Source organism: Rhinoderma darwinii, chromosome 2 (genome assembly GCF_050947455.1).
Source record: "Rhinoderma darwinii isolate aRhiDar2 chromosome 2, aRhiDar2.hap1, whole genome shotgun sequence".
Lineage (NCBI taxonomy): Eukaryota > Metazoa > Chordata > Amphibia > Anura > Rhinodermatidae > Rhinoderma > Rhinoderma darwinii.
In genome coordinates, this window is record NC_134688.1 from 482,743,663 (window position 1) to 482,771,645 (window position 27,983).

The 27,983-nt window shown below is 47.2% G+C and overlaps 1 protein-coding gene across 2 annotated transcripts in view; it reads right to left on the minus strand.

The window, feature by feature from the left end:
• The window catches only part of LOC142741685 (protein mab-21-like 3), a 38,598-nt gene extending 17,884 nt beyond the window's left edge, over positions 1-20,714 (minus strand). Inside the window, exons 1-4 of one of the 2 annotated variants that reach the window (XM_075851030.1) lie at positions 20,629-20,714; positions 20,129-20,292; positions 6,988-7,128; positions 6,425-6,496 (exon numbers count right to left, since the gene is read on the minus strand). In XM_075851030.1, coding sequence (XP_075707145.1) covers positions 6,425-6,496; positions 6,988-7,128; positions 20,129-20,176 — 261 coding nt within the window. In that variant the 5' untranslated portion in view covers positions 20,177-20,292; positions 20,629-20,714. The remainder of the gene's footprint in view (positions 1-6,424; positions 6,497-6,987; positions 7,129-20,128; positions 20,293-20,628) is intronic. The other variant, XM_075851031.1, reaches the window with a different exon arrangement.
• Between the last annotated feature and the right edge of the window lie 7,269 nt (positions 20,715-27,983).

Here is a 27,983-nt window from a genome sequence, read left to right on the forward strand (position 1 = left end):
GCAGCGTGTCAGCTGATGACACCTGCAGTGTATGGAGCGGGCTCAGTGCGTGAGCCCGCTCCATATATCATCCTCTCCCCGCTCCATATATCATCCTCTCCCCGCTCCATATATCATCCTCTCCCCGCTCCATATATCATCCTCTCCCCGCTCCATATATCATCCTCTCCCCGCTCCATATATCATCCTCTCCCCGCTCCATATATCATCCTCTCCCCGCTCCATATATCATCCTCTCCCCGCTCCATATATCATCCTCTCCCCGCTCCTTATATCATCCTCTCCCCGCTCCATATATCATCCTCTCCCCGCTCCATATATCATCCTCTCCCCGCTCCATATATCATCCTCTCCCCGCTCCATATATCATCCTCTCCCCGCTCCTTATATCATCCTCTCCCCGCTCCATATATCATCCTCTCCCCGCTCCATATATCATCCCCTCCCCGCTCCATATATCATCCTCTCCCCGCTCCATATATCATCCTCTCCCCGCTCCATATATCATCCTCTCCCCGCTCCATATATCATCCTCTCCCCGCTCCATATATCATCCTCTCCCCGCTCCATATATCATCCTCTCCCCGCTCCATATATCATCCTCTCCCCGCTCCATATATCATCCTCTCCCCGCTCCATATATCATCCTCTCCCCGCTCCATATATCATCCTCTCCCCGCTCCATATATCATCCTCTCCCCGCTCCTTATATCATCCTCTCCCCGCTCCATATATCATCCTCTCCCCGCTCCATATATCATCCTCTCCCCGCTCCATATATCATCCTCTCCCCGCTCCATATATCATCCTCTCCCCGCTCCTTATATCATCCTCTCCCCGCTCCATATATCATCCTCTCCCCGCTCCATATATCATCCTCTCCCCGCTCCTTATATCATCCTCTCCCCGCTCCATATATCATCCTCTCCCCGCTCCATATATCATCCTCTCCCCGCTCCATATATCATCCTCTCCCCGCTCCATATATCATCCTCTCCCCGCTCCTTATATCATCCTCTCCCCGCTCCTTATATCATCCTCTCCCCGCTCCATATATCATCCTCTCCCCGCTCCATATATCATCCTCTCCCCGCTCCATATATCATCCTCTCCCCGCTCCATATATCATCCTCTCCCCGCTCCTTATATCATCCTCTCCCCGCTCCTTATATCATCCTCTCCCCGCTCCATATATCATCCTCTCCCCGCTCCATATATCATCCTCTCCCCGCTCCATATATCATCCTCTCCCCGCTCCATATATCATCCTCTCCCCGCTCCATATATCATCCTCTCCCCGCTCCATATATCATCCTCTCCCCGCTCCATATATCATCCTCTCCCCGCTCCATATATCATCCTCTCCCCGCTCCATATATCATCCTCTCCCCGCTCCATATATCATCCTCTCCCCGCTCCATATATCATCCTCTCCCCGCTCCATATATCATCCTCTCCCCGCTCCATATATCATCCTCTCCCCGCTCTATGATGTGCCGGCACGTCATGGGTCGGGAAGGGGTTAATTAAGGAGCGGTCAGGGGGCCCGGTGGTGCCGGGTCCCTTGACTGCCGACTATAAGACGCAGGGACTTTTTAGCAAGATTTATTCTTGCTAAAAACTGCGTCTTATAGTCCGAAAAATACGTTATATCAAACAGATGTGTATTCTGAGCCTCCAGAGGGGGATAAACCGGGGCGGCCTCTACATCGGAGGAGAAGTTCAGGAACCACCAGCATGGGGAGGTTTTGGCAGGACAATCATTTTGTTTCCTTTCAATATTTAACCCCTTAAAGACCAGGCCAATTTGAGGTTTTCATTTTCGTTTTTTCCTCCGCGCCTTCCAAAAGCCATAACTTTTCTATTTCTTCGTCTATATCGCCACATCAGGGCTTGTTTTTTGCGGGACAAGTTGTAGTTTTTCATGGCACCATTTATTGTACCGCATAATGTACTGGGAATCTTGAAAAAAATTATTTGTGGGATGAAATGGGCAAAAAACAGCGATTGCACCATGTTTTGGGGGGGGTTTTGTTTTTACGGCGTCCATCAGGCGGTAAAAACGACATATGCACTTTATTCTACAGGATGATACGATTACGGCGATTCCAAATGTACATGTTTTGTGTTATGTTTTACCACTTTTAAAAAAACGATTTGCTAACAAAAAAAAATATTTTGTGTCGCCGTCTTCTGAGAGCCAGAACTTTTTTATTTTTCCATCAATTTAGCGATGTGAGGGCTTAAAGGAAGGGTGTCGCCAACTTTTTTTTTATTGTTATATCAATTTGCTTTTAGTGTTTTATTAAAAAAATAATTATTTATTTGTGTGTTCAATTATTTATTTGTGTGTTTTACTTTTTTTTTACTTTTTTCTTTTTCTTCCCTATGGGGGCTGCCATTTTTTTTTTTCATTTCTGTAGGTGTCGATTAACGACACATACAGAAATGGAATACGGCACATACAGCCCCATAGTGAATGCAAACGGGAGCCGTTCCATCCACTATGGTGTACGCCGTCTGTGTGGAAACAGACCAAATGGAAGGTCTTCGGCCGAGCAACATCCAGCGCCATATTCTTGTGGACCGGAAGCCGCGGCCGGACACTAAGATGACTACTTCCGGTCGCGGCTTCCGGACTTGTGTTCTGAAGCAAGCACTAGGAGCGGATGGAGCGGACGGAGCGGACGGACCGGAGGGAGCGGCGGCGGCAGGAGCAGGTAAGTTAGGTCTGTGTATGTACGTGTTTCAGTGTGTGATTACTACTGTATGTAAGCCTACTACATTCGCTCAAAAAATGGAGGCACACAGTGTAGGAGGTTTGAACATTCAATCCCCTCCTTTCTCCCGGCACTAGCCAGAATAAGGGAGGGGGGATTCTCAAATTTTGCAGCATAAAGCAATGAGGTTGCTTTACCACATGCCAATGTTGCAATTTTGGGAATTGCTCCCTCTAGTGACCAGCACAGGGAAATGTTATAAATTAACTAAAAAAAAAATTAAAAAAATTTCTAGCGACACATTCCCTTTCATTTTTGCGAGGTGAGCTGAAGTTTTCACCGATACCATTTTGGGGTACATGCGACTTTTTGATCACTTTTTATTCCATTATTTTGGAGCACTAAGGTTACCAATAAACAGCAATTTGTGTGTTTTATATATTTATTTTTTTATGTCGTTCACCGAGCGGGTTAAACATCGCCATATTGTGATAGTTTGGACTTTTACGGACACGGCGATACCAGTTATGTTAACTTTTATTTTTTTTAACATTGCTTTAGAGAAAAAATGTGAAAAGGTTTATTTTTGAAAGGTTTATTTTTGAACTTTTAATATTTTGTTTTTTTGTAACATTATAAAAATCTTTATTTAATTGTATTTTACTTTTTTTATTAGTCCCTCTAGGAGACTTGAAGCAGCGATCGTTGGATCGCGTGCATGATATACTGTAATACTAATGTATTGCAGTATATCGTGATTCTGACATTCTCCTTTGAAGGGCTTCAAAGGAGTACAAAGATGGCGGACCTGGGGGCCATTGTTAGGCCCCCAGGCTGCCTTAACATCCATTGTTACCGGCCGATCGTGCCACGGGGAGGGCGTGATGGCTTGTTTGAGGGGGCGCCCCCTGATTCTAACACTTTAAATGCTGTGGTCGCAATTGACCACGGCATTTAAGGTGTTAAACGGGCGGAATCAAAGTGAACTTTGATTCCGCCCGTTGCAGTGAGGTGTCGGCTGTGTAACATAGTGGTCACCCGCTGTGTATGGAGCGCGCTCAGCCCGTGAACCCGCTCCATACTTCCCCTTAACGGCTGTAGCATACCAGTAGGTGACTGGCGTTAAGGGGTTAAACATTTCCTATAAAATCCAACATAAGGAATTTGACAAATTTCTACAAATTCGACATCTCTTGTAAGGTTTATCCCCACCGGTGGAATGAAATGTTTCTAATCTCTTTAACATCTGGTTGACAGCTCCGCAGCCGGGGAGTAAAGTCATTTCCAGGTGCGATCAGTCAATAAACAGAGACTAATGACCCACATTCCCATTTGAAAACTACTTGGTAGGTACATTTAAAAATGAAGATTACAGACGATCGATGGCTCTGGTCAGTCAGTCCACTGTCTAAGTCATCCAAACGTGTCTCTCACCAGGAATAGCCCTTCATCCCGAGATTCTCCAATCCCTGGTGGTAACTCCTCTCCCGGCACTTCCTCCACTTATGGTGGGAACGCCATATTGTTCATAGTCTGCGGCTGAAGGTTTTTAATATGAGGTCTGGATTTAAGGAACCCACTGTAAAGGATCTGCCAGGCACAGCTTCGGGGTTAACGCCCATAGATAATCAGTCTGCACCTGCTTCTATGTCTGTGAGACTGACTCCATCTTCCACCACTCAGGGTGGCAGGCTTAGGAGTGGGAGAGCCTATCACAGCCTGGCCAGACGGAGCTAGCTCCCGCCCTCTGTCTATTTATACCTGCCTTTCCTGTTCCTCCTTTGCTTGTGATTCTTCTCGTTTGGTTTCCTGGCCCTGCTGCAGCTTCTTGTACTATTGTCCTTGCTTCATATTGACCCCGGCTTGCTGACTACTCTCCTGCTCTGCCTTTGGTACCTCGTACACTCCTGGTTTGACTCGGCTTGTTTACTACTCTTCTGCTCTGCGTTTGGCACCTCGTACTCTACTGGTTTGACTCGGCTTGTTCACTTCTCTTGTTGCTCACGGTGTTGCCGTGGGCAACTGCCCCTTTCTCCCCCTTGCTCTGTGTACTCTTGTCTGTTTGTCTGTCGTGCACTTATTGAGCGTAGGGACTGTCGCCCAGTTGTACCCCGTCGCTTAGGGCGGGTCGTTGCAAGTAGGCAGGGACTGAGTGGCGGGTAGATTAAGGCTCACCTGTCTGTCTCCCCACCCCCGTCATTACACCCACATCCTACCCGGCCCTGCTTCGGCACTTTTGGGGATTGGTCTTGATATGTTCCTTGTTGATCAAGTCACGATCGTTTCTCACATTTTAATTTCCCCAAGATTGAAAATCGGCCAACACTGGAGAACGGATTTCCAACCGTGATTATTAAAAATATTAATGACAATTGTTGGTTTGAACTAAAGTCTGAAGATGCCGACTGTGTCCGATGTAAAGTCCTGAACAGGTGGAAGATGTGGCCTGATGGTCCATGTGGTTCTTCCCATGATCTCATATATAATGTAGTCCCTATGTTTTCCTCCTCTCATTGGGGTATTTTCTGTGTAAGATTCCCGATTAGCACACATGTTTGATCTCCTTTGATAACTTTAGATCTCGGTGACATCACGGCCTGTCCATAATGACACTGACGGTCATATTATGTTATTTTACCATTTTATTTAACTGTAATATTTTGTTATTTGATATTTTTCTTTGTCAATTCCAATGCTTTACCAAATTAGTATTTTCACTGGATTATTGACTCACTTTTGTATTTTGTATAATTTCCAATAAAAACTTAATGAAACAAAAAAAGTCCATTCCTTCATTCACTTTCAGACCCCCTGATGTACAGTTAATAACCTGCTCCTTTTCTCATCTGGACGTGTCCTTCCAGTAATACATGATGGATGTGAGGTCTGTGAGTCCAGGATGCTGCTGTCTTCACTAGCTCTCATGTATCATCACAGCATCATCCCTCTACTGCTTTCTCTCTACACTTACAGCTTGTCTGATTCCCCCTCCCACCTTATCTACACTCTGATACTGACAGCCTGTGTGATCTGCCCTCTCTGAACACTAGGATGCTTTCCCCCTCTCCACACTCTGACCTGCCATACAACCTCATCCCCCTCCCCGGGCTATCTGTAACACTGAGAGACGGGAGGGGGGGTAGGAGAGAGAGCCGGTGATTGTCACGTCCTGTAGTTCACCACTTACGAGACGCATTGGGATCACACAAGGCTCTGTTCTCATATTATTTGTTGCACTTGGGCCTGTCAGGTCTCCATCTATATTACTGGATAGCAGAGAGAACCAGGTTACACTACTCCAACCAAACCTGACGGAAAAGAACTGACGCAAGTGTGAACAGAACCAACCGACCTCCGGGAGAAATACAGATCGGGTGAGATCGATTTTTTTTTTTTTTGCTGGATTATTATTGTTTCCCCTGAAATTTGTGGGCACCGCTTATCTACCTACTGCCAACCCCTCCATAAACATGCATGCTCAGGTCAGTGACAAACATCGGGGACAGTAGGCTCGCACCATGCACATTGATGACGCATTACATTGGGACCTAGAGGGATTTCATGTGTGACTGGTTTGGTCTGGACTTTCCTCCTGTACAGTCACCTCTGCTCTGCCTGTTCTGGGGGCAGCACTGACTACAGGATACATGGTAGTTACAGTATATACCACCAGCTCCACCCTTTGAATACTCATCTCTCGTTACCTGTATACAGGGGTGCAGTGAACGTCGCCCCCTGAGCAGCACCATCCAATGAGCCAGTAAATCTGGCTGTTCCTGATCCCAGCGGCAGCCGTAGAAAGAGAAAGAGAATCCACAAGTCATGAGACAAATAAAGAGTCCACAGAGCAGATGTCAGCTCAGTGCCAGGCTGCAGCTATAAAGGCCTCCTAACAAAACATGAATTCTAATGCATAACAAGAACCATGGTGGATTAAGAAACCACAGTGGAGGCCAATACAAAGGCTCAAACAAACTCTAGGGGTCACATCATCACTAAAGTTCATGTAATCGGCCATGGGGTCATATGACTAAACGATAGATATTTAGAAATAATACTATTAATGCCACTAGTAATACGTAGAAGAATAAGGATTATAATAAATCTGTCTTTTCAGAAGGAATTGATGGGGCCTTGGGGACCTCTTTAAGCTTTGTCCCTTCATGGACCACTGTCCCTCTAACACCAACTACTGAGAAGCTGACCCTACAAGATGATGGGTCTGGGGTCCTGTCCTCATAGCCTCAGTTCCTTATCGATCTCTCACCTTCAGGTTGTCACTGTGGATCCCGGAGTTGGCGATACTCTGAAACCTGGAGTCCCAGGAACTGATCTGCGTTGTCAGCTCCAGCATAATGCTCTGCACCTCCTCCACCATACGGGAGACACGGCGGTGGCGGGCATCCCCCTAGAAACAGGCAGACAGGGGTCAGGGTGAGGACCAACATGTAACACATTACTGGAAAGATATATGGTGGCAGCACGGAGTCTCGAATATCAGCTGGAAATCTCCTTCGTAAATATATTTTGAAGGCAGAAAATGTGGAGATAAACAGAAAATGCAGTTATTAATGTTTGCCACAATTCTTCATCAATACGTTTTACTAATGACGGCTTCTGAAATGATGGGGGTAAGGAAACAGACAAGTGAGCCCTAATCTACCCGCCACTCAGTCCCTGCCTACTTGCAACTACCCGTCCTAGGCGACGGGGTACAACTGGGCGACGGTCCCTACGCTCAATAAGTGCACGACAGACAAACAGACAAGAGTACACAGAAGCAAGGGAAAAGGGGCAGTTGCCCACGGCAACACCGTGAGCAACAAGAGAGGTGAACGAGCCGAGTCAAACCAGGAGTGTACGAGGTACCAAACGCAGAGCAGGAGAGTAGTCAGTAAGCTGGGGTCAATATGAAGCAGGGTCAAATGGTACAAGAAGCTGCAGCAGAGCCAGGAAACAAAACGAGAAGAATCACAAGAAAGGAAAGGCAGGTATAAATAGACAGAGGGCGGGAGCTAGCTCCGTCTGGCCAGGCTGTGATAGGCTCTCCCACTCCTCAGCCTGCCATCCTGAGTGGTGGAAGATGAAGTCAGTCTCACAGACATAGAAGCAGGTGCAGACTGATTACCTATGGGCGTGGATACAGAAGCTGTGCCTGGCAGATCCTTTACAGCTTCATTGTACCATTTTATACCTCCTAGTACCCCCTACTTCATACCATCTTATATCTACTTCATACCACCTCATACCATCTTATATCTACTTCATACCACCTTATACCATCTTATATCTACTTCATACCATCTTATATCTACTTCATACCACCTCATACCATCTTATATCTACTTCATACCATCTTATATCTACTTCATACCACCTCATACCATCTTATATCTACTTCATACCATCTTATATCTACTTCATACCACCTCATACCATCTTATATCTACTTCATACCACCTCATATCTACTTCATAACATCCCGTAACATCATATATCTACTTCATACCACCTCATACCATCATATATCTACCTCATACCATCCTATATCTACCTCATACCATCTTATATCTACCTCATACCATCTTATATATACGTCATACCATCTTATACCACCTCATACTCTTATATATACTTCATACCACCTGATACCATCTACCTCTTACCACCTCATACCATCTTATATATACTTCATACCATCATATATCTTCTTCATACCACCTCATACCATCTTATATCTACCTCATACCATCATATATCTACCTCATACCATCATATATCTACCTCTTACCATCTTATATCTTCTTCATACCACCTCATACCATCTTATGTCTACCTCATACCATGATATATCTTCTTCATGCCACCTCGTACCATCTTACATCTACTTTATACCACCTCATACCATCTTATATCTACCTCATACCATGATATATCTTCTTCATACTACCTCATACCATCTTATATCTACCTCATACCATGATATATCTTCTTCATACCACCTCATACCATCATATATCTACTTCATACCACCTCATACCATCTTATATATACATCATACCATCTTATACCACCTCATACCATCTTATATATACTTCATACCACCTCATACCATCATATATCTACCTCTTACCACCTCATACCATCTTATATATACTTCATACCACCTCATACCATCTTATATCTACTTAATACCACCTCATATCTACTTCATACCATCCCGTAACATTATATATCTACTTCATACCACCTCATACCATTATATATCTAACTCATACCATCCTATATCTACCTCATACCATCTTATATATACTTCATACCATCTTATACCACCTCCTACTATCTTATATATACTTCATACCACCTCATACCATCTTATATATACTTCATACCACCTCATACCATCATATATCTACCTCATACCATCATATATCTTCTTCATACCACCTCATACCATCTTATATCTACCTCATACCATGATATATCTCCTTCATACCACCTCATACCATGATATATCTCCTTAATACCACCTCATACCATCATATATCTACTTAATACCGTCCCATACCATACATCTACTTCATACCACCTCATACCATCATATATCTACTTAATACCGTCCCATACCATACATCTACTTCATACCACCTCATACATCTACCTCATACCATCTTATATATACTTCATACCATCTTATACCACCTCATACCATCTTATATATACTTCATACCACCTCATACCATCATATATCTACCTTTTACCACCTCATACCATCTTATATATACTTCATACCACCTCATACCATCATATATCTACCTCTTACCACCTCATACCATCTTATATATACTTCATACCACCTCATACCATCTTATATCTACTTCATACCACTTCATTCTATCATATATCTACTTCATACCGTCCCGTACCATCATATATCTATTTCATACCACCTCATACCATCATATATCTACCTCATACCATCCTATATATACTTCATACCATCTTATACCACCTCATACTATCTTATATATACTTCATACCACCTCATACCCAGTGGCGGATTAAGAAGACCATGGGCCCTGGGCTGTTACCCAAACTTGGGCCCCCCTTCTCCACCACCACCCTGCCGCGCCGTAACTATTGCTAACACTACCTAAACACTAGTACACAAAGTAGGCACATTATGCACAAAGTACACACAGTACACAAAGTACGCACATTATGCACAAAGTAGGCACATTATGCACAAAGTACACAAAGTAGGCACATTATGCACAAAGTACGCACATTATGCACAAAGTACACAAAGTAGGCACATTATGCACAAAGTACGCACATTATGCACAAAGTACACACAGTACACAAAGTACGCACATTATGCACAAAGTACGCACATTATGCACAAAGTACGCACATTATGCACATTATGCACAAAGTACGCACATTATGCACAAAGTACACAAAGTACGCACATTATGCACAAAGTACACAAAGTACGCACAAAGTAGGCACATTATGCACAAAGTACACACATTATGCACAAAGTACGCACAGTACAAAGTACGCACATTATGCACAAAGTACGCACAGTACACAAAGTACACACATTATGCAAAGTACACAAAGTAGGCACATTATACACAAAGTATGCATAGTACACAAAGTACACACGAGTATGCACATTATACACTAAGTAGGCACATTATACACGAGTATGCACATTATACACAAAGTACACCTTGTAAACACATGAATATGGACATTAAACATACATTAATATTGACATTAAACACACATGCACTTACCTTTTATGTCTTCACTGCAGCTCTTCTCCTGCTCACAGCACAGAGCCCGCCGACAGTCTCCCCTCCCCCATGTCCCGACAGCTAGCAGCAGAGATGTTTAGAGCAGGGAAGGGGGGCTGGAGGGGGAGCTTCTAAAGCAGCACAGACCACGGCTGCTAAGTAGAAGCAAAGCTCCCCTCGCCTGACAGGTGCGGTCCTGGCACCGGGGCTCCCTCCGGTGCTAGCGACGCCACTGGGCATGAGGGAGTTCGGGCGGTCATAGGCTCGCTGGGAGCCTTGGGCCCCCTGGCAGTCTTGGGCCCCGGGCGACCGCCCGAAACGCCCTAATGATAATCCGCTACTGCTCATACCATCATATTTCTACCTCATACCATCTTATATCTACAACATACCATCTTATATCTACAACATACCATCTTATGTCTACCTCATACCACCTTATATATACTTCATACCATCTTATACCACCTCATACCATCTTATATCTACTTCATACCACCTCATACCATCTTATATCTACTCATACCATCTTATATCTACTTCACACCACCTCATACCATCTTATATCTACCTCATACCACCTCATACCATCTTATATCTACTCATACCACCTCATACCATCTTATATCTACTCATACCATCTTATATCTACTTCACACCACCTCATACCATCTTATATCTACCTCATACCACCTCATACCATCTTATATCTACTCATACCACCTCATACCATCTTATATCTACTCATACCACCTCATACCATCTTATATCTACTTCATACCACCTCATAACATCTTATATCTACTCATACCACCTCATACCATCTTATATCTACTTCATACCACCTTATACCATCATAGATCTACCTCTTACCATGATATATCTACTTCATACCACCTCATACCATCTTATATCTACGTATACCACCTGATACCATCTTATATATACATCATACCACCTCATACCACCTCATACCATCTTATATCTACGTATACCACCTGATACCATCTTATATCTACTCATACCATCTTATATCTACTTATACCATCTCATACAATCATATATCTACCTCATACCATTTTAGATCTACTCATACCATCATATATCTACCTCATACCATCTCATACCATCATATACACGTATCTACCTCATACCATCTTATATCTACTCATACCATCATATACACGTATCTACCTCATAACATCTTATATCTACTTCATACCATCTTATATCTACTCACATTATCATATATCTACGTCATACTATCATATATCTACTTCATATCACCTTATATGTACCTCCTACCATCTTATATCTACTCATACCATCATATATCTTCCTCATACCATCTTATATCTACTCATTTTTCTTCATGGTTCTCTTGGTAACATCTTGACCCACCACGTACTACCTCACATCCTCTAAACCACCTTGTACTTTGTCGTGCACCCTTATTCTACCTCGTACCACCACTACCAGCTCATGCATGACACCTCCTCATGTTTACGTGACCCTGTAGGCAGTTGTATGTTATTGTATTTGTAACTTCTGGATGACATCAATTGTGTTTAGGGAAGTTTTGCTCTGGTCGGTTGTTTGAGGTGATATCATTTACATTTCCATCTCTCACACAACATGTTCTTCGCCGTCTTATATGCAATAATTATTTTCTGTCAATCAGCAGTTGTCATAATACAGACTTTACCGAAGGTCACGCCTTGTATCTTCACCTTCACAAACTGGTATTCATTCTCTCGATGTAGCCCCATTTGTACCCCTGAGGACGCTACGTTCGTAGCGAACCATGTCGGGGGGGGGGCTTCTTTTCATGTTTTAATTTCATTGCTCCATTGGCAGTTAGCTACAGTCTCAACCTTGTTGATGTAAATAGAGCGTTCTGCGGGCCCTGATTCTAACATTCATACCTTATCGTACTGACCGAGTGCATCTCTGGCAACGCGCCACACAAACTCCTCACTGTCTGTGAACATTGGCTAATTTTTAAAGTGTGTGGTTTTTTGTTTATTTAGGAATACTTAATAAAAGTTATATTTTAGCAAATACTCCATTTAGTTAGACGGAAATTAGGGCTCCTTTTTGCTTAATTGCTAACTAATTATATGTTGTGGTATTGTAATCCCTGCCGGCTACTAGGGTGCTTTATCGCTTTAGCATTCTCCCGATGTGACCCCTTGCTTGTTATTGAAGTCAGTTTCGGGTGCAGATCGTGTTCATCTCTGGATGCAGCCCTTGTTCATAGTACAAAGCTGTGAATTGGTTAGGATAGTCTGGTGGGGCTCATTATATATATATATATATATATATATATACATACACACACACACACACACACACACAACCATTATAACTTTCTGCCTAATATCGTGGCGTCGACCTCGTGCCCCCCGTACAGCTCTGACCAGTTGTCATGGACTCCACTAGACGTCTGAAGGTTCCTGTGGTCTCTGGTACAGGACGTCTGAAGGTTCCTGTTGTCACGTTGGGTTCGTGGACCCACTGGGCCGTACTGTCTTGGCGGTATGGCAGCTGGCCAACAGGACGCAGGTAAAAGTCTATAGTTCGTATAGGGTACCTGTGGCAGCTCGGACAGTAGCAAGGCAGGCTTGGCAGGGACTAGGCAGCAGGTGGACATCAGGCGTGGAGAAGCAGGACAGGCGTGGTATACAGCACAGCATGACTCTAGATCAGGATACAAGTATAGGATACAGGAACAGGAACACTGGGAGCAGGAAACACTAGGGGGCCATATGCAAGACAGACTCGGAATACACAACAAAGCTCAGGCGTGGGAGGATGGGCCGGAACCTTCTTATAGCCCAGGGTACTCTGGACCAATTAGCTCAATCACAAACATGCTTGCACTCTGGCTTCTCAATTCTGGACTGAGCTCGTGACCGCACCCTGGTGGTCACTGTGGAGCAAGACGGCCGTATGTGCAAACATCTCTTGAGCGAAGGGCGTCGACTGGATGGAAGGAGTCTGTGGTCAGCGACCACGGACATTACACCTGTGGTCTCTGGTACAAGATGTGTGAAGGTTCCTGTGGTCTCTGGTACAAGACGTGTGAAGGTTCCTGTGGTCTCTGATACAAGACGTGTGGAGGTTCCTGTGGTCTCTGGTACAAGACGTCTGGATGTTCCTGTGGTCTCTGGTACAAGACGTCTGGATGTTCCTGTGGTCTCTGATACAAGACGTGTGAAGGTTCCTGTGGTCTCCGGTACAAGACGTGTGAAGGTTCCGGTGGTCTCCGGTACAAGACGTGTGCAGGTTCCTGTGGTCTCTGGTACAAGACGTGTGCAGGTTCCTGTGGTCTCTGGTACAAGACGTGTGAAGGTTCCTGTGGTCTCTGGTACAAGATGTGTGAAGGTTCCTGCGGTCTCTGGTACAAGAAGTGTGAAAGTTCCTGTGGTCTCTGGTAGAAGACGTCTGCAGGTTCCTGCGGTCTCTGGTACAAGACGTGTGAAGGTTCCTGTGGTCTCTGGTACAAGACGTGTGAAGGTTCCTGTGGTCTCTGGTACAAGACGTGTGAAGGCTCCTGTGGTCTCTGGTACAAGACGTGTGAAGGTTCCTGTGGTCTCTGGTACAAGACGTGTGAAGGTTCCTGTGGTCTCTGGTACAAGACGTGTGAAGGTTCCTGCGGTCTCTGGTACAAGACGTGTGAAGGTTCCTGCGGTCTCTGGTACAAGACGTGTGAAGGTTTCTGTGGTCTCAGGTACAAGACGTGTGAAGGTTCCTGTGGTCTCCGGTACAAGACGTGTGAAGGTTCCTGCGGTCTCTGGTACAAGACGTGTGAAGGTTTCTGTGGTCTCTGGTACAAGACATGTGAAGGTTCCTGTGGTCTCTGGTACAAGACGTGTGAAGGTTCCTGTGGTCCCTGGTACAAGACGTTGGCAGCAGATCCTGTAAGGTGTGAGGTGCGGCCTCCATGGATCAGACTTGTTTCTCCAGCACATCCCACAGATGATCAATCGATTGACATCTGGGGAATTTGGAGGGTAGACCCCTGTGTGGGTCGAAACTTAGTGTGTGAGTATGTAGGTCAAAATATAAAGAAAGTTTTTCTGTTGGATGCTGGCGACCCTCTTTTTGCATTGTAGATTTTGGATAAAGTCCGGAGAGAATACTGTACTATAGCGCCTTTGCATCCTGAGAGATATGCTGCTGCTGCTGCTTGAAATTCTTTCACCTTGAAGTCTTTGTCATGTTCCTCATTATTCCTGGACAATGTCTGCAGTGTGGTGGGGGCATTATCCTGCTGACAGGGGGCACTGTCATTAGAAAATACCGCTGCCATTAAAGGGGGTCTGCAGCAATGTTTAGGTAGGTGGTATGATGCTCTGCGTGTTCTGACATCTTTCTATTATAGCCAGCAGGACCTTTATCAGTAATTTGTGGTACAGTAGATCTTTTGTGGGATTCAACCAGATGGTCTAGCCTTCCCTCCCCCGCACATCAATGTGCCTTGTGCATCCATGACCCTGTCGCCGGTCACTAGTTGTCCTTCTTTGGAGCACTTCTCGTCGGTACTAGCCACAGAACACCCCACAAGACCGGGAACACCCCCACAAGACCGGGGACACCCCACAAGACTGAGAACAGCCCACAAGACTGAGAACAGACCACAAGACCAGGAACACCCCACAAGACCGGGAACACCCCACAAGACCGGGGACACCCCACAAGACCGGGGACACCCCACAAGACCGGGGACACCCCACAAGACCAGGAACACCCCACAAGACTGGGAACACCCAAGACCAGGAACACCCCACAAGACCGGGAACACCCCCACAAGACCGGGAATACCCCCACAAGACCGAGGACACCCCACAAGACCGAGGACACCCCACAAGACCGGGGACACCCCACAAGACCGAGAACAGCCCACAAGACTGGGAACACCCAAGACCAGGAACACCCCACAAGATCGGGAATACCCCATAGGAACGAGAACACCCCACAAGACTGGGAACGCCCCACAAGACCGGCCATTCTGGAGATGCTCTGACCCAGTCGTCTACACATCATAATTTGGTCCTTGTCACAGTCGCTCAGATCTTCACACTTCTCCATACTTCCTGTTTCCAAAATAAACTTCAAAAACTGACTGATTACTTTTTGCCTAATATATCCCCCCATATATATTCCCCCCTTGTGAGGCACCATTGTAACCAGATCATCAGTGTTATTCACTTCACCGGTCACTGGTTTTATTTTATGGCTCAGGGGTGTATTTCCTCCAATCCTCACAATTCCCCATAAGATCCTGTATATCAGTAAATCACGCACTTCCGAAGGTTTAGACCGGGATTCAGCTCTCTAGGACCTACCATTCTTGATATATTCACAAAAGCAAATAGGACACCACTCGCTTCCACATCAAGGACCTTCCTCCATATCACATCAGATGACCAGTATCAGTCAATAGAGGCTCGCAGGTCCGTCATTCTTAGGCTCACCCACATACACACAGTTTTACACCAGGTTTCCATAACAACCAAGCTGTTTTTCTTTACTCCACATGTTACTTGCTGTAAACAAACTTCACCTATAATACACCGCACCTATACTACGCCGCTCCTACACTAAGCCGCTCCTACACTGCGGCCGCTCCTGTACTGCGCCGCACCTGTACTGCGCCGTACTCCTGTACTACTACACTGTTCCTTAACTGGATTTGAGCATTCTCATAAATTGAAGCCCTTTCATACCAGTCAAGCCTCCAAAAAAGGAACCTGCACTTAGACGAAAGACTCGTGTGGCAAAAAGCATGGCTGCTGCCCGAGCTGCTGAAATCTCTCATCAGAACCAAGCCCATGGATTTCAGCATTCTCATAAATTGAACCCCTTTCAGACCAGTCCTGCCTCCAAATAGGAACCTGCACTTGGCCTTTATTGGATTTGTCGGCTTCAGATCATTAGGAAATTAAGTTTTTAACCACAAACAAACAAACAAATAGACGAGTGTGAAGCCGGAGAACTCCGCTGTTCTATATTATCAAAGTCAATGTCTATCCGTCCTCTATAGGCATCCAAACGCCTGAACAATCTGACCCCAAATTTGGCACATAGGTACATCGGGTGTTCAGGAAGGTTTACGTAAAGGTCCTGGCCTTGCTGTTGTTCTCTGTTATCAGCCATTATCACATGATCACGATCCAATAGTATAAAAGCGAATACAGGCATTTGCTTTTATAGTAAATTAGTTTTTTTATCTGTCAGTAGCAGGTCGTGCACTTTACAAGATAATCCTAGATGTGAGGGTACAGGGGAGCGGTTACCCATAGCAACCAGATTACTGATGGTCAGGAGGAAAGCTGCCTTACTAGCTGCAGAGACTCCTCTTGCCCAACTGCGAGCTCATCAAATGCGTCATACTGCTGCTCGAGCTGCTGAAACTCCTCAGAAAACTCGGGCTTTCTCAGCAACAGATCAGACAGGTGGCTCTCAGAAGTGCAGAGACTCCTGCACGAACACAGGCCAGTCAGCAAGCTGATAGAGTGCATCATGTTCAGCGTGCTAATGAGCGGCTTTCATGCTTGATGCGGTTTTCAATTGTGATCCAACCATAATCTATGGCCGACTGGTAATAAAACCGCCAATGTTGTTAATCAACAAGCTCTGTCACAGTCTTATGACTCCATTTGAGGTGAGGCCTCAGTGACGACCACAAGTTAATCAGATCGGTCCATGATTGGTAAAGTAATAGTCAGGTGGAGACAGATAGCTAAAATATAAGTGGACACAGGGGATGATCAGGAGATAACAGTATGGTCATGAGCAAAAAAGAGGGATGGTCCTGATGAAGGGTATAAGTGGGTGAAGTTGGTTAGAAGATAACAGCATCATCTAGGTGTGGAAATGGGTGACGGTCCTGGGATAGCAGACAGTTTGGTGACAGGTATAGGTGGGTGGTGTTGGTTAGAAGATAACAGCATGATCTAGGGGTGGACATGGGCGACAATCCTGGGATTGCAGACAGCTTGGTGACAGGTATAGATTGGTGGTGTTGGTTAGAAGATGACCGCATGGTCGTGGATGGAGATGGCTGATGGTCGGGGATAAGAGCTTGCTTATGATAACAGACTTGGTGAGAGATAGAGGTGGATGTCTTGTTAAGCAGGGAGTAACAGCTTGGGGAGAGGTTTAGATGGTTGAACATGTAATAAGCTCAGTAGTGAGTGGAGTTCTGTGATGCTCAGGGTTGTAGTAGGTTGCTCTGCTATGGATGGACATGGGCGGTAGAGGGTAGCAGATAGCTTTGTCATAGGCATTAGCCCAGGGCTGTACATTGCTCAGTGATGTGTGGAGATAATTGATGGTGTTTGGGTAAGTTATGAATCAGTCAAGTGTGAGGTGATAGCTCAGTGCTGAAGGTCAGGGGCAAGCCAAAAGCTTAATAATGGTTAGTGAGGGGATAAGTGATGGGCAATAATGAGACGACTGCATATATCTCAGTGATGATTGGGCGGAAAGATTGATGGATGGAGGCGTGATGGTCAGGAGCAGCAGATAGATCAGTGATGGGTGGAGAGGGTGATGGTCAGGATCAGCAGATACATCGGTGATGGGTGGAGAGGGTGATGGTCAGGATCAGCAGATACATCAGTGATGGGTGGAGAGGGTGATGGTCAGGATCAGCAGATACATCAGTGATGGGTGGAGAGGGTGATGGTCAGGAGCAGCAGATAGATCAGTGATGGGTGGAGGCGGTGATGGTCAGGAGCAGCAGATAGATCAGTGATTAGTGGAGAGGGTGATGGTCAGGGTGCAGCAGATAGATCAGTGATTAGTGGAGAGGATGATGGTCAGGAGCAGCAGATAGATTAGTGATGGGTGGAGAGGGTGATGGTCAGGAGCAGCAGATGGATTAGTGATGGGTGGAGAGGGTAAGGGTTAGGAGGCAGCAGAAAGATCAGTGACTATTAGAGAGGGTGATGGTCAGGAGCAGCAGATAGCTCAGTGATGGGTGGAGAGGGTGGTGGTCAGGGTGCAGCAGATAGATCAGTGATCAGTGGAGAGGGTGATGGTCAGGGGCAGCAGATAGATCAGTGATGGGTGGAGCGGGTGATGGTCAGGGGGCAGCAGATAGATCAGTGATAGGTGAGGAGGGTGTTAATCAGGGGGCAGCAGATAGATCAGTGATGGGTGGAGATGATTATGGTCAGGGGGCAGCAGATAGATCAGTGATAGGTGAGGAGGGTGTAATCAGGGGGCAGCAGATAGATCAGTGATAGGTGAGGAGGGTGTAATCAGGGGGCAGCAGATAGATCAGTGATGGGTGGAGATGATTATGGTCAGGGGGCAGCAGATAGATCAGTGATAGGTGAGGAGGGTGTAATCAGGGGGCAGCAGATAGATCAGTGATAGGTGAGGAGGGTGTAATCAGGGGGCAGCAGATAGATCAGTGATGGGTGGAGATGATTATGGTCAGGGGGCAGCAGATAGATCAGTGATAGGTGAGGAGGGTGTAATCAGGGGGCAGCAGATAGATCAGTGATAGGTGAGGAGGGTGTAATCAGGGGGCAGCAGATAGATCAGTGATGGGTGGAGATGATGATGGTCAGGGGGCAGCAGATAGATCAGTGATGGGTGGAGAGGGTGATGGTCAGGTGGTACCCAGTAGATTGATGAGAGGAGAGGGTGATTGCCAGGGGGCAGTAGATAGATTGGTCTGGATGGATAGGGTGAAAATATCAGGGGCAGCAGATAGATCAGTGATGGGTTTAGAGGGTGATGGTTGGGGGCAGCAGATAGATCATTGATGGGTTTAGAGGGTGATGGTTGGGGGCAGCAGATAGATCAGTGATGGGTTTAGAGGGTGATGGTCAGGTGGTACCCAGTAGATTGATGAGAGGAGAGGGTGATTGTCAGGGGGCAGTAGATAGATTGGTCTGGATGGATAGGGTGAAAATATCAGGGGCAGCAGATAGATTAGTGATGGGTGGAGAGGGTGATGGTTGGGGGGCAGCAGATAGATCAGTGATGGGTGGAGAGGGTGATGGTTGGGGGCAGCAGATAGATCAGTGATGGGTTTAGAGGGTGATGGTTGGGGGGCAGCAGATAGATCAGTGATGGGTTTAGAGGGTGATGGTTGGGGGGCAGCAGATAGATTAATGATGGGTGGAGAGGGTGATTGTCAATTGGCACCCAGTAGACAGGGATAGACTGATGCCAGTACCCATGGAGAAATCAAATATTACCCAATTGCATTCTACGTGTAACTCCATCATGGACGTGTTTTGGACTCGTGTTCATTGTAATTATTGTTCCCCTCATTCGTTTTGAGGTTCTTCTTTTAATGGAATAAAATAAAGTTTTCCACCCGTGGATGGAGCTGATCGATCTGTGGTTTTCATGGTCAGGAAAACCACTGCCACCCAAGAGACACTAATAGCTCTATAATAAACGGGGGTCACATATCGATGGACGGTTGTGAATAGTTAATGGTGGGACCACACATGGAGGGGACATAAGATCAACCACATCCTCACACACAGGGGCCACTGTGTGACTACTGAAGGTGATGCCACCAGGTCCAGGCTACACACACACACACACACACACACACAAGAATTGTACCGTATTGATGAGGATATTGTGCAGCTCCTCATCTGTAATCCCCTTCATCTTCAGCCTCGGCTCTGTGTGCACTGCAGTGTACTCCACCTGTGCTGTAGCTTCACTATGAGTCCTCTGTACATGACTCCCTGGGTGAGAATATAACCGCTCTTGGCTGAGGCGTCCTGGGATAAGTGGAGAGAATCAATATCAGGTTCCGGCCCCCTCCCTCATGTTCCAGGCTGTTGACACTACACGGCCCTTGTCATCTGTGTCTACACTGCAAACACCCAACAAACCAATTGTTTAACTGCCCCCCCCCACTGCTCAGGAGACGGGAAACACTACAGAGAAGAAGTAAGACACAAATCCCAGTAAATATAAGACATGGAGTCATCGGCTCGGCCGGCTTATAGTCATGTCCAAGTCTGGCAAAGTGAATAACGTCTTATGTATTATGGTCATCACAGCAACATACATGAACAAGCAGTAAAGGCAACGCCGTGACCATGACCACTCACCTGACCACGTCTGACGTGCAGCCCCTCCCCCATCAGCTCCTTTATATCCAGCCGCAGCCAGATGTTTTCGGACTTACATTCATTTCACATTTGTGAGCTTCTTCTGACTCGTGAGGATCAGTGAGGACACCCCGCAGGTTCTGCAGACACTTCATGGTTACTGGGAGGTCAGTGAGGACAATTCATGGCCGCCCAAAGACCACATCGCAGTTTTGTCACGTTTTTTACGCAAATCGAGGCAAAAACTGTGACAAAATTGAAGGCGCCTGGAATCAATTGTATCCGTGTCCAAAGGCTAGGGAACCGTCAGTTCCTTTCCCAGCCATTCAGCCTTTTTTTTATGCAGGCAGCACAATGACGTCATCGCACTGCTTGCACCGTTCCACTGGATGCGGCCTGGTCAGAGGAGACAAGGCCTGCATCGTCGGAGAAGAGGACGACGCTAAAACAGGGACAAGTAAGTGTAGCACTATCTACATGGTGTGGCGAATTTACAGGGAGCAATGTGTGGTAATATCTGTGACACCCATGCCCGCGGACCGTCGGGATTACTCACCCCCCGACGTCCGCAGCCATGGATCAGTGAGCACTGGCCCTCATCTCCTCCTCAGGAGACGCCAGCGCTCACTTCCACTTCACTCTGCTGTGTCCCATAGGGAAAGATCGTGCCCGGCCTTAAAGGGCCAGCGCGCGCACCTGAAAAGTATGTTAAATTAGCCCATAATCACCCTGGACTATAAGAAGGGCCCTGCCCCTTCCTTCATTGCCTGAGTGTTGTTGTGTTTACCCGTGTTAGTCTTTGCAAATCGTCCCTTAGTGTTTTCCAGTTCCCAGTGTTCCCGTACCTGCTACCTGTATCACCTTGTTCCTGTGCCATTGAGGGTTGGAGTTGTGTTGTGCCATATACTATGCCTTCTGTTTTACACCGCGCCTGGTGTCTGCCTGCTGCCAAGGTCCCGTTCGAGCCTAACCATCGCTACTGTCTGTATTACCACAGGTACCCTTATTTGAACTATAGACTGACTTTGGTATCCTGTTGGCCAGCTGCTATCCTGCTACGGCGGTACGGCCCAGTGGGTCCACATACCCACAGATCGTGACAGTATTCTCAGGACATGGACCCCGCTGGTCAATCCAAGACCATAGCGACGTCACAAGCCATGCAGTCAGATATGCTAGACCTCCAGTCACGACAAGACCAACTCCCCCAGGCGGTGAACATCATTGCACATCAGCTGGATACGCAAGCTGCAGCCTTCCCGGCACCTGCGCCTGTTAGCTCTGCTGTTCCTCCTACTACACATGCTGGCAGTGCTAACTCCCAATTTTCTCTGCCACTACCTCATCCCTATGATGGAGATGCGAGGACCTGCAGGGGATTTCTGAACCAATGTTCACTTCACATTCAATGCAGAGGCCTTATCTTCTGATGACACAAAGATCGCCTTTATAATCTCCTCACTGGCAAATCCCTAGCCTTGGTGAACCCCATTTGGGAACGTCAGGTACCAGAGACCCGTGAGTTACAGCGGTTCGTACAGACTTTCCGTACTATATTTGAGGAACCCGGGAGAGTTTCATTGGTTGCTGCATCCCTGTTGACCCTTTGCCAGGAGGACACCTCCGTGGGCGAGTACGCCATTCAGTTCCGCACCCTGGCTGCCGAACTAAGCTGGAACAATGAGGCTTTGGTGGCTACGTTCTGGAAGGGACCGTCCCCTGAAATTCAGGATGAACTTGCCGGCCGAGATCTGCCATCTACTCTGGATGACCTCATTCTTCTGGCCGCCCGGATTGACATGGGGATCCGAGAACGGTTCCAAGAGGTTCATCGGGAGGGAGGACTCCCTAGGCCAGCTCCTATATTTCAGCAACCCCTGCTGCCCTCATCAGCTGTTCCACCAGAGGAGTCTACGAAGATGGACCATCTCAAGTTGTCTGTCCAGGAGAAACAACTTCAGGACTCTTTTTGTATTGCGGCCTCGGAGGCCATCTTGTGCGTCTGTGCCCCCAAAAGCGCCAAAGCCTAGGGTTGGTTGGGGAGACAACTCTGGGTGGAGAAGGACTTTCTTCCAAATTGTCCATCCCAGTGACCATAGTGTCCGGTGAAAAGACGCACCAGTATCTGCCTATCTGGACTATGGATCTGCAGCTAACTTCATTCAGAAAGACCTGGTGGATCTTCTCCAGTTGCCCACAACCCCCCTGGAGAGGCCTTTGATCGTTGCCTCGGTGAATGGACTGCCTCTGCCCGACCAAATTGTAGCTGTGACCAAACTGCTGAGGCTCCAAGTGGGGGCCCTTCATTCAGAGCTAGCCTCATTTCATGTCCTGCCCAAGGCCATCAATCCTGTGCTGCTGGGTCTGCCTTGGCTTCGACTACATGCCCCAGTTCTGGACTGAAATTCCGGAGAGGTTCTCCAGTAGTGTCCCAAGTGCCTCGGCCACTGCCTGGGGCAGATCCATTCGGCCCAGCCTCCCCTGTCTCAGTCATTGGCAGTATTGCCCTCTCACTATTCACAATTTGCGGATGTCTTCAGCAAGTGGGAGGCGGAGACGCTGCCCCCACACCGGGCATATGACTTACCTATTGAACTAGTTCCGGATGCGTCCCTTCCCCGTGGAAGGGGATACCCTCTCTCCTTGCCAGAAACTCAGTCTATGTCGGCCTATATTATGTAGAATTTGGAGAGAGGTTTCATACGAAAATCCTCCTCCGCAGCCGGGTTCTTTTTCGCCAAAAAGAAGGACGGATCTCTGCGACCCTGCATCGACTACCGGGGCCTCAACGAGATCACGGTCAAAAATATATATCCGATGCCACTAATTTCAGAACTTTTTGACCGCATACGAGGAGCCAAGATTTTTTCTAAGCTAGACCTGCGTGGGGCTTACAACCTAATCCGGATTTGCCGGGGTGACGAATGGAAGACTGCATTTAACATCCGAGACGGGCACTATGATATCTGGCTACGCCCTTCGGTCTGTGTAACGCTCCTGCTGTCTTCCAAGAGTTCGTTAATTACATCTCCGTGACCCCCTCTATGTCTGTGTTGTGGTCTGTCTCAATGACATCTTAATTTTTTCGCCAGACCCAACGACTCAGGGACATGTCCAGAGGGATGTTTCTAACTTGCAGGATGGATCAATAATATTTTGTGGAGACTCCATAGTGTCCTCTGTCTCGAACGACTTGGACAAGGCATCGGCCCTCACATTCTTGTCGGCTGGGCGGTAGTGGAGCTCAAACTGGAACCGGGCAAAGAACAGTGACCACCTGGCTTGACGGGGTTCAGCAGTTGGGCCGTCTGGAGATAGGTGAGGTTCTTGTGGTCAGTAAATATCAGGAAGGTATGAGCTGCGCCCTCTAGTAGATGTTTCAGCTCCTCCAGGACCAATTTAATGGCCAGTAACTCCCGATTCCCAATAAAGAAGTTGCGCTCTGATGAAGAAAAAAGTTTTGAGTAATAGCCACATACCACTGTCTTGCCTTTGGGACCTCTCTGGAACAGAAGTGCGCTAGCACCAACCGAGGCGTCCACCTCCAACGAAAACTGTCGAGATACATCAGGATGATGGAGGGTAGAGGCTCACGTGAAGGCACTCTTCAGGCTATTAAATGCCGATTCAATCTGGAGTCCACACCTTTGCGTTCATGCCTTTTTTGGTGAGGGTAGAGATGGGAGTGGTCAGTGAGAAGCTTGGGAAGAACTGCTGGTAGAAATTAGCGAATCCCAAGAAATGCTGTATGGACCTTAAGCCGTGAGGACGTGGCCATTCCAGGATGGCTTTACTTTCTCCGGATCCATCTTAAGACCCTGATCCCAGATGGTGTAGCCCAGGAAGGGTAGAGAATTCCTCTCAAACATGCACTTCTCCAGCTTGGTATACAGGCGATTCTCCCTCAATCGCAGGAGAACTTGATGGGGAAGACTTTTGTGCGCCTGGCAGAGGGAGAATCCTCAGCTGGGGATACAGCTCCAAACTGGCAGTTCACGCGGGTGCCCGTAAGACCCGAGACCTGATTTCCCGTCATTTCTGGTGGCCCACGCTGTCCAAAGACATTATGGACTTTGTTTCATCCTGCTCAGTGTGCGCCGCTAACAAGGTTGCTCACTCCAAACCTGCTGGCCTGCTCCAGCTGCTGCCTGTGCCCAATGCTCCTTGGCAGCATATAGCAATGGACTTTGTCACGGACCTTCCTCTGTGGGATGCAGTGTGGTCTGGGTGATGGTGGACCGAGTCTCGAAGATGGCTAATTTTGTTCCGCTGACCGGCCTACCTTCTGCTTCTCGACTGGCCAACCACTTCATCCAACACATCTTCCGCCTGCACGGCTTACCTCGGCATATTTTGTCTGATCGAGGGGTTCAGTTCACCTCAAAGTTCTGGAGAGCCCTCTGTAAACTCCTCGATGTAAAGTTGAGCTTTTCCTCAGCCTACCATCCCCAGTACAATGGTCAAGTCGAGAGGATCAATCAGATCATGGAGAACTACCTACAACACTTCATCTCCAGGCAGCATGATGACTGGGTGCAGCTTTTTCCTTGGGCCGAGTTCTTGTATAATAACTATACAAGCAAGTCCACAAGAACCACACCATTCTTCATCGTCTATGGCCAACAACCACGAATTCCTCTCCCGGTGTCCATTACTTCCGAGGTAGCAGATCTGGCAGCAAACCCGTTCCTCTATTCTCCTGGCGGTGGACCACATGAAACGAAAGGCAGACACAAGGAGAAGAGAGCCTCCCCAGTTTATTCCAGATACCAAGGTCTGGCTGTCCTCAAGAAATATCCGGCTGAGGGTGCCATCGTACAAATTTGCTCCCAAGTTCCTCTGACCCTTCGAGATCTTGCAACAGATCAACTCTGTCTCCTACAAGCTTCGGCTGCCCCCTACCCTCAAGATCACCACTCCTTTCATGTCTTCCTCCTGAAGCATGTGGTCCTGAACCGCTACACCAAGATTCCTAGTCCTGCAGTTGCCCTCAGTGGTTCATTGGATACATTCGAGGTTAAGCAGGTCCTGGACACCAAGAAAGTAGGAGGAACTTTTTATTTGGTGGATTGGAGGGGTTTGGTCCAGAAGAGAGGTCCTGGGAGCCAGAGGAGAACCTCAATTTTCCTACCGTCCTGAAAAAGTTTCTCTTCCGCTCTGGCCAAAAGAGGAGGGGGCGTAAGAGGGGGTATAAATTGACACCCATGGCCGCGGACCGTCGAGATTACTCACCCCCCGACGTCCACAGCCATGGATCAGTAAGAGTCTCGTCCTCAGGAGACACAAGTGCTCACTTCCACTTCATTCTGCTGTACCCCGAAGAGGGAGCGCTCACACCTGGCCTTAAAGGGCCAGCGTGCGCACCTGAAAAGTATGTTAAATTAGCCCATGATCACCTTGGACTATAAGAAGGGCCCTGCCCCTTCCTTCATTGCCTGAAATTGCTGTGTTTACCCATGTTAGTCTTTGCAAATGGTCTCTTAGTGTTTTACAGTTCCCAGTGTTCCCGTACCTGCTACCGGTATCCCATGCTACCAAGTTCCTGTGCCATAGAGAGTTGGAGTCGTGTTGTGCTGTACACTAAGCTTTCCATGTTACACCACGCCTGGTGTCTCCCTGCTGCCAAGGTCCCATCCGAACCTAACCATCGCTACTGTCTGTATTACCACAGGTACCCTTATTTGAACTATAGACATTGACTTGGTATCCTGTTGGCCAGCTGCTATCCCGCTACGGCGATACGGCCCAGTGGGTCCACATACCCACAGATGGTGAAAATATCTACGGGGAGCAGTGTGTGGTAATATATACAGGGGGCAGTGTGTGTGTGGTAATATCTACAGGGAGCAGCGTGTGTGGTAATATCTACAGGGAGCAGCGTGTGTCGTAATATATACAGGGAGCAGCGTGTGTGGTAATATCTACAGGGAGCAGCGTGTGTCGTAATATATACAGGGAGCAGCGTGTGTGGTAATATCTACAGGGAGCAGTGTGTGTGGTAATATATACAGGGAGCAGCGTGTGTGGTAATATATACAGGGAGCAGCGTGTGTCGTAATATATACAGGGAGCAGCGTGTGTGGTAATATATACAGGGAGCAGCGTGTATGGTAATATATACAGGGAGCAGCGTGTGTGGTAATATATACAGGGAGCAGCGTGTGTGTGGTAATATATACAGGGGGCAGCGTGTGTGGTAATATATACAGGGGGCAGCGTGTGTGGTAATATATACAGGGGGCAGCGTGTGTGGTAATATATACAGGGGGCAGCGTGTGTGGTAATATATACAGGGGGCAGCGTGTGTGGTAATATATACAGGGGGCAGCGTGTGTGGTAATATATACAGGGGGCAGCGTGTGTGGTAATATATACAGGGGGCAGCGTGTGTGGTAATATATACAGGGAGCAGCGTGTGTGGTAATATATACAGGGAGCAGCGTGTGTGGTAATATATACAGGGAGCAGCGTGTGTGGTAATATATACAGGGGGCAGCGTGTGTGGTAATATATACAGGGGGCAGCGTGTGTGGTAATATATACAGGGGGCAGCGTGTGTGGTAATATATACAGGGGGCAGCGTGTGTGGTAATATATACAGGGGGCAGCGTGTGTGGTAATATATACAGGGAGCAGCGTGTGTGGTAATATATACAGGGAGCAGCGTGTGTGGTAATATATACAGGGGGCAGTGTGTGTGGCAATATATACAGGGGGCAGTGTGTGTGGTAATATATACAGGGGGCAGCGTGTGGTAATATATACAGGGGGCAGCGTGTGGTAATATATACAGGGGGCAGTGTGTGTGTGTGTGTTAATATATACAGGGAGCAGCGTGTGTGGTAATATATACAGGGAGCAGTGTGTGTGTGGTAATATATACAGGGGGCAGTGTGTGTGGTAATATATACAGGGAGCAGTGTGTGTGGTAATATATACAGGGAGCAGTGTGTGTGGTAATATATACAGGGAGCAGTGTGTGTGGTAATATATACAGGGAGCAGCGTGTGTGTGGTAATATATACAGGGAGCAGTGTGTGGTAATATATACAGGGAGCAGCGTGTGTGGTAATATATACAGGGGGCAGTGTGTGTGGTAATATATACAGGGAGCAGTGTGTGTGGTAATATATACAGGGGGCAGTGTGTGTGGTAATATATACAGGGGGCAGTGTGTGGTAATATATACAGGGGGCAGCGTGTGTGGTAATATATACAGGGGGCAGCGTGTGTGGTAATATTGTAATGACGGGGGGTAGGGAAACGGACAAGTGAGCCCTAGTCTACCCGCCACTCTGTCCCTGCCTACTTGCAACGACCCGCCCTAGGCGACGGGGTACAACTGGGCGGCGGTC